The sequence below is a fragment of the Nematolebias whitei genome, chromosome 20, assembly GCF_014905685.2.
Source record: "Nematolebias whitei isolate Nwh7 chromosome 20, NemWhi1, whole genome shotgun sequence".
In the NCBI taxonomy this organism is placed as follows: domain Eukaryota; kingdom Metazoa; phylum Chordata; class Actinopteri; order Cyprinodontiformes; family Rivulidae; genus Nematolebias; species Nematolebias whitei.
Window position 1 is genome coordinate 5982038 of NC_056517.1, and position 7324 is coordinate 5989361.

The 7324-nt window shown below is 43.4% G+C and overlaps 1 protein-coding gene across 1 annotated transcript in view; it reads left to right on the plus strand.

Moving 5' to 3' along the window:
* Window positions 1–6342, plus strand: part of LOC119426478 (potassium voltage-gated channel subfamily H member 2) — a 166898-nt gene extending 160556 nt beyond the window's left edge. The window contains exons 19-21 of the mRNA XM_037694039.1: window positions 1081–1186; window positions 1317–1400; window positions 5786–6342. Of these exons, the coding sequence (XP_037549967.1) occupies window positions 1081–1186; window positions 1317–1400; window positions 5786–6205 (610 nt within the window). The 3' untranslated portion in view covers window positions 6206–6342. The remainder of the gene's footprint in view (window positions 1–1080; window positions 1187–1316; window positions 1401–5785) is intronic.
* Window positions 6343–7324: the final 982 nt, after the last annotated feature.

Genomic DNA, 7324 nt, shown 5'->3' on the forward strand with positions numbered 1-7324 from the left:
TTTTTTTTTTTTTTTTTTTTTTTTTTTTTTTTTTTTTTGGTGGTGGGGGGGGGGGGGGGGGGGGGGGTTAGCAAATCCCTTTGATACAATGACCTTCCTTCTCATGCATTGTTCACCAGCTTGTGGCTCCATTCATAGACCTATGTTATGTTCTGAGAATCTATACAGATACCGGTAAATGTGGTTCCTTTTTCAAGCTCTTCGCAAGAACAAAAAAGAAACAAAGAAACAAACAACTGGATGCAGCCCTGGGCTGATAATATTGTAGATTTTGAGGTCATCAAACTGTAGGAGTAAAACACCATGGCTCAGAGGACCCACAAAGAGGTGCACTTTTAAACAATAAAAGGCAAGGTAGGCTGAAGGCTACCAACACACCCGGTCTTCCAACAATCTTTTTGGCTAATGCTCGTCTTTGAACAATAAGATGAATTTAATAATGAGGCATGAACTGAAACATTGCAGAGAGTAGAAAACTTGCTATGTGTTTTTCCTGACAACAGTGTGGCTGGTTTGGTTATCTGCTCCAAACAAAAAAGTTTAGACCAGTTATTTTAGGAACATGACAATTTAAATAATTAACAGGAGTGGATCCATTCATACTAACAAAATCCTCCTGTTGTAGCCATTTTTCTGTCAGACAGAATAAATCAATGTGATGATCAGTTATCAGATCATTAACTGACTTAGAGGAAAAAGATCTAATGTTCAATAATCTGCATTTGATAAATATCATTGTTCTCAACAATGGTAGGTCCTCTGCTATACACTCTATTCCCACACAGTAGGATTACTATCCAAGGTATCCAGGAAATCATATTGTGAAGTTTTCAGATGACACTGCTGTTGTTGGACTAATTTCCTACCATTATTAGTCCATGTGTTGGTGGGAGATAGAGGAGCTCACCGAATGGTGTAAGGCAAATATCCTGAGCATTAATGTGACAAAGACAACAAAGATGGCAGTGGTCTTTGGGAGGAGAGTTTACACCCGTTCTCCCCTTTTCATTGGAGTCATGTGTGAGGAAAAAAAAACATCAAAATTAGTTGATCATCTTATAATTACAGTACTGTGTGCAGGTTGGAGAACCGCATGTCAACGGACTTTGGAGCAATCATGCAGCTGCTTCAAAGACAGATGGCGCTGGTTCCCCCTGCCTACAGCGCAGTTTCTTCACCTCCTCAGGTAAAGATGGTCACCATGTCTGCAGGTGACCAGAAAAAAAAAAAGCATTTAATTACCTTTAGGATAGAAAAAAATGATTTGTAAAAATAAAAAGACATTTTTTACACAAGGTTTTTTCTTTTGATTGTAGCCCTCACCCTTTCCCAGCCCTGATCCAGAACCAGGTCCAAGAGAGAGTGTGGGAGACAGAGAGCCACTGGCCTCTCCTTCACAGGTGAGGCTTGTAGCATGTTTTTTTTTTTGTCCGTTTTTATTTTATTATTGTTGTTTTGGTACTGCCGTCCTGATATCAGGACAGTCTATCCAGGGCCGGAAATTCCACCTCATTATTCAAAGCTATTTTTGCAGTCCAAAAAGAAAAATTCTCATTTTCAGAAAGACATTTACATTGTTCTTATGTTGCCATGGAAATGTGTTATAACCTCTGCGGTCCCAATAAAGACTTGTGTGCTCAGTCTGCAGGATGAATATTGTTGATAAATTGTCAATGTTCATCAAATATGGATGTACGTATATTTCCTTACTCTAAAGGTTGTTTAAAACCAGGTTGAATATAAATTTAATCTGGCTTGGACTAATGCTGTGGATTTTGAATATTTGTCTCTGATATATGGCAGCTTTACAAGAATTTAAAGCTCAAAATAAATTATGTCAAGTTGGACAACTGTTGAACCCAAAATGCAGACTCTTACACAAGGAAATCAAAAGTCAATTTGATTTATTTAACAAATATCAAAATGCTGATGAGGCATAACAAGAAGGGTTACCAGGAACACTGAGGAGACACAATAAAAAGCAAACCTGACCTTTGGCATAGAAATCAAGAATGCACTACCCAGGTTGTGGTGACAGGAGATATAGAGATGATGAGGTGTTGAAGTCAGATGAACTTTTATTTTGTATTTAAAGCTGTCAGAAAAAAAAATCCTATTTATTAACTGCACCCAAATCCATCCATCCATTATCTTCCGCTTGTTCTGAAGTCAGGTCTTAAGGACAGCAGCTTGAGCAGAGAGGCCCACACATCTCTTTCCACAGCCACCTCTCCCAGATCTTGTGAGATGACTCCAAGGCGTTCCAAGGCCAACCAAGAGACGTAGTCTCTCCAGCGTGTCCTGAGTCTTCCCCGGGGTCTCCTCCCAGTCGGATATGCCGGAAGCACCTCCCTAGGGAGGTGCCCTGGAAACATCCTTACCAGATGCCTGAACCACCTCAACTGGCTCCTCTCAATGTGGAGGAGCAGCAGCTCTACTCTGATTCTCTCCTGGATGACTGAACTTCTCACCCTATCTCTAAGGGAGAGTCCAGCCCCCTTACAGAGGAAACTCATTTCAACTGCCTGTATCTGTGATCTCATTCTTTCTGTAACTACCCAGAGTTTGTGACCATAGGTGAGGGTAGGAACATTGTCCAACTGGTAAATAGGCAGCTTTGCCTTACAGCTTAGCTCCCTACAACGGACTGACACAGTGTCCACAATAATTCAGATGCTGCACCAATCCATCTGTCAATGTCACGCTCTATTCATCCCTCACTCGTGAACAAAACCCTGAGGTACTTGAACTCCTCTACTTGAAGTAGAACCTTACCCTCGATCTGGAGAGAGCAATCCACCCCTTACTGACTGAGGACCAGGGCCTCAAATTTGGAGGTGCTGATTCTCATCCCAGCCGCTTCACTCTCGGCTGTGAACCCCTCCAGTGAGAGCTGGAGACCATGGCATGATGATGCCAACAGGACCACATCATTTGCAAAGAGCAGAAATGGAGTCTTGAGGCCACCGAACTGGAAACCCTCCACCCCATGACTGCACCGAGAATTCTGTCCATAAGAGATATGAACAGAATTGGTGACAGTGGGCAGCCCTAGTGGAGTCCAACTCCCACCTGAACCTGAAGGGGTCTGATTTACTACAAACAATGTGAATCAAACTCTCACACTACTTGGACCAAACAGCTTGTAGCAATGGACCCCAAATCCCATACTCACGGAGCCCCCCCCCCCCCCACACACACACACACACACACCTTGGTGTACCCTGAGGAAGACTGTTGAAAGTCTTGTCCAAGTTCACAAAACACATGTAGACTGGATGGGCAAACTACCCCCGAGGATCCTAGTGAAGGTAAAGAGCTGAACCAGTGTCCCACTGCCAGGATGGAACCTGCATTGTTTCTCCTTGATCTGAGGTTCGACCAACGATCTGACTCGGTTCTCCAGCACCCCTGAATAGACCTAAGCAGGGAGGCTAAGGGGAGTTATGTCGCTGTAATTGGAGCACACCCTCCAGTCCCCCCTTTTGAAGAGAGGAACCACCACTGTTATGGACAGACCAACCCCTAAGTCCCCTGACTCAGCTTCCTCCATGGAAGATGTGCTGGTAGGCTTGAGAAGGTCTGAGAAGTGTTCCTTCCACCTCCTGATGACATCACTGGTTGAGGTCAAAAGCACCCCACTTCACTGACAACAGTTTTAGTAAAGCGTTGATTTCCCTCCTCAGCCACCTGATACTTTGCCAGAATCTCCTCGGAGCTGACCGTGAGCCTTATCCAAGGTATCAGTGAACTCCTCCCTCATCCAAGCTTTTGCCTCAGTAACAGTGAAGGCTGTGGACCGCTTGGCCCTCTGGTACTCCTCAGTTGCCTCTGGAGTCCCATTAGCCAACAAGACCTGATAGGACTCGTTCTTCAGCTTGACAGCCTCCCTAACCCGGAATGTTCACTGAGTTCAAGGATAGCCACCGCGAGAAGCACAGACAACCTTGCAGCCATCTCAAGGCAGCTACTACAACATTTGAGGTGAGGATCATGGCCCATTCGGACTCAATGTCCCCAGCCCCAGCTTGAATGCGGTCTGGGAGGTGTGAGTTGAAGATCTTTCTGATGAGTTCTTCTGCCAGGTGTTTCCAGCAAACCCTCACTACATGTTTAAGTCAACCCATTCCATCTGACATCTTCCTTGCCATCTGATTCAACTCACTACCAGGTGGTGATCAGTTGACAGCTCAGCTCCTCTCTTCATTTGAGTGCCCAAAACAAACAGCCACATATCAGATGGCACAACTACAAAGTCAATCATTGATCTACAACCTGGACACCCTTATGTTCGAACATGGTGTTCATGATGGACAAACTATGACTAGCACAGGGTGTCCAACAGAAGTGCAACAATAGAACACTGCTCGGGTTTAGATCAGAGAGGCTGTTCCTTCCAATCACGCTCCTTCAGCTCACACTGTTGTTACCCATGTGGGCATTTTAGTGCCCCAGCAGAATAAAGGGGTCCTCAGCTGGTGGATCAAGGACTCCAAGAAAGCCAGATACTCTGAACTGCTGTTTGGCGCATAGGCACTAACAACAGTCAGAGCCCATCCCCCCTACTTGAAGGTAAAGGGAAGCCACCCTCTCATCTACCAGAGAAAACTGCAACACATAGGCACCAAGTCAGGGGGCTAAAAATAGACCAACACCAGTTTGGTGCCTCTCAACATGGGCAACTCCAGAGTGGAATAAAGTCCAGCCCCTCTCAATGAAATCGGTTCTGGAGCCCATGCTGTGTGTTGAGGTGAGCTCAACTGTATCTAGCCGGTACCTCTCAAACTCATGCACAAGCTCAGGCACCTTCCAGGCCAGAAAGGTTACATTCCATGTCCCAAGAGCCAGGATCGCACCGAAATTAAAAATAAATATATGATAATAAAAAAAAAACAGACAAAAATAAATGTGTTGCTGATTTTGTCCCATACTAGTCTTCCAAATGTTTAATTTCAAGGGAGCTTTTTTTCTTTATTTTTAACATTAGAGCCCCCAATAAGGGTGCATTCACACCAGCCCTGTTTAGTCTACTTTAATCAAACTCTAGCTCGTTTTCTTAGAAAGTCCGGTTCGTTTAGGGAGGTGTGAACGTGCCATCGAACTCTGTCATGGAACAAAAAGGCCAACTCTGGCCCAGGCTAAAACCTAGGTCTCGGTCCGGTAGAAGTGAACTCCATTGCGGTTCGAGTGCAGTGTGAATGTAAACAGACCAGGCCCCGCTCCGCAGGACAAACAAACACGCATTGCTCTTACCTTATATGGAGCCGTCAGCTGCCTTGTGTGGAAAAACAATATTCTCCATGGTCTTCTGTCTCATCTTCTGCTCGTGCTATGTCCATTTTTGAAAAAATGACAAAATATAAGTCCTAAAACTGCTAAAACTTGATGCCACTTTGTTTTTGTTTTTATTTACAAAAGAAGAAGAAGAAGTGTCTTCAGAGGTTTTTGTGTTGTTTCTTTCAGTAGTTCTTGGTGCAGCGCCCCCACAGGCGAGCGGTGGAATAGGTTGGTTCAACAGGTTGGCTCGACTGCACAGTGCAGTGTGAATGCAAATGCACCAGCTCAAATGTAAACAAAATGTCATGAATATTGGCCCCGAACCGAACCGAGTCTACCAGACAATCTGGTGTGAAAACGACCCAAGTGATCTATAAGATTTGCCATGTTGTAACAACATGCAGGCACAAATTGAAAGATTGCTAAAAGGTACCTTTAACAGATGTGTTTAACCATTATGAGAGAGGAGACGCTGTTCCAACTAACTTCATAACTGTTGTTTCCACAGATCTTGTACTTGGACTCTCGAGAATTAGAGTTCTCAGCCAAATCACCTAATTCCATGCAGCCGCAGGAGTCCTCTCTGAGCACTTCCAGCCAGGATCAGCCTGTGTTCCCTGGACTGGGCACCCTGGAGCAGCATCTGGACCTGGACTTGGAACTTTGCAATGTGGCTGGCATTATATCTGAGGGGAATGTAGGTTCAGGTTCAGAATTAGTAAAAGGGACAGAGGTTGATTCAAATGTAGTAGGAGGATCAGAATTTGCATCAGGGGTATGTACTGAGGCTAAGGTTGGGCCAGATTGTGGAACAGATGTCTCACCTGTGGATGGTGAGATTCCAAGGAGGCTGTCAGTTCAAGAAGCACAGACAATCCTGGATTCACGTACATCACAGAGACAAAGCTCTGACTCAGGGGGGAAATAAGGTAGATATGAAGAGAATAGGGACTGGCATAAAAACAAGCAAGATATATGTTTTCTCATACAGTTACTGCTGTTTTCTGACTCCAGACACAACTTTGAAGATCAGGAGGGCACAAGATGTTCCTAAAAGCTTAATTCCTTAAGGCACTAAACATTCTCCTTCAACCTGCTTAAGAAGAATGAAGCCATGCCATGGGTCAAGAAATTGATTGAAAGCTTTTCCTTTTTCTTTCTCTGTCCTTGAGTTCCTTCTTCTGACATCCACAGCAGTAAACCTTTACAAAAATCAAAAGCCCAGCAGAGATAAGCTCTCTCTACCTCTCTAAATGAACACAATCCACCAACATCAACCAAGTCTCTTCATTTTCACTCACTGAAGATTATGCTTTTTCACACCTGAAGACCACTGACTTGTACACAAATCCCTTTAATTCACTCATTGTTGAGTGGATAAAGAAAATAAGCAAAACAAAAGTAAATAAAATGATGAATAGAAAGTAGCCATTTATGTATTGCAGTGAAAACTTTGATACAGTGAATATTCTTATTCTTTATGTCCATGGCGCTTCCAATAAACTCACAGACTGATCGGTAAATTGCAGTGTTAGCTGGTCTAACATGAAACCCACTGTCCTGCTTTGTTAATATTACCTGATCTTAATGTTATTAGGCCGAAAGTCAAAGCATCATTCTTTGTACTCTGCGCTCTAAGCACATACTGTATTGACTGGTCAGCTCCTCAGTAATGAAAATTAGAGGGTTACAAGTTTTGGATGAACATTTTTGCTGCACTATAATGAAAATGACCTCATATAGCATGCTTGGGTAGAGTGGTAAAGGATTCTGCTCTCTGACATTTTCTGAGTTTTCCAGAGCATTGCATCAAAACAAATGCAAATAGTTAATCATCAGAAAACCTAAAGGTAGTGTCTCACTGGGCTGCAGCTGCCGGAGACTAGTTGGTGACTCAAAACTGTAAGAATATTGCAAGAAAAGATACACATTTTCTGTTGTGTGTTCACTAAATTTTAAATGTTGTGATCAAGTGACACGTTCGTTTAATATGGACATTTTTTTTAATCAGTTTATTTTTCATGTGCATAAATTACAAAATTGCATT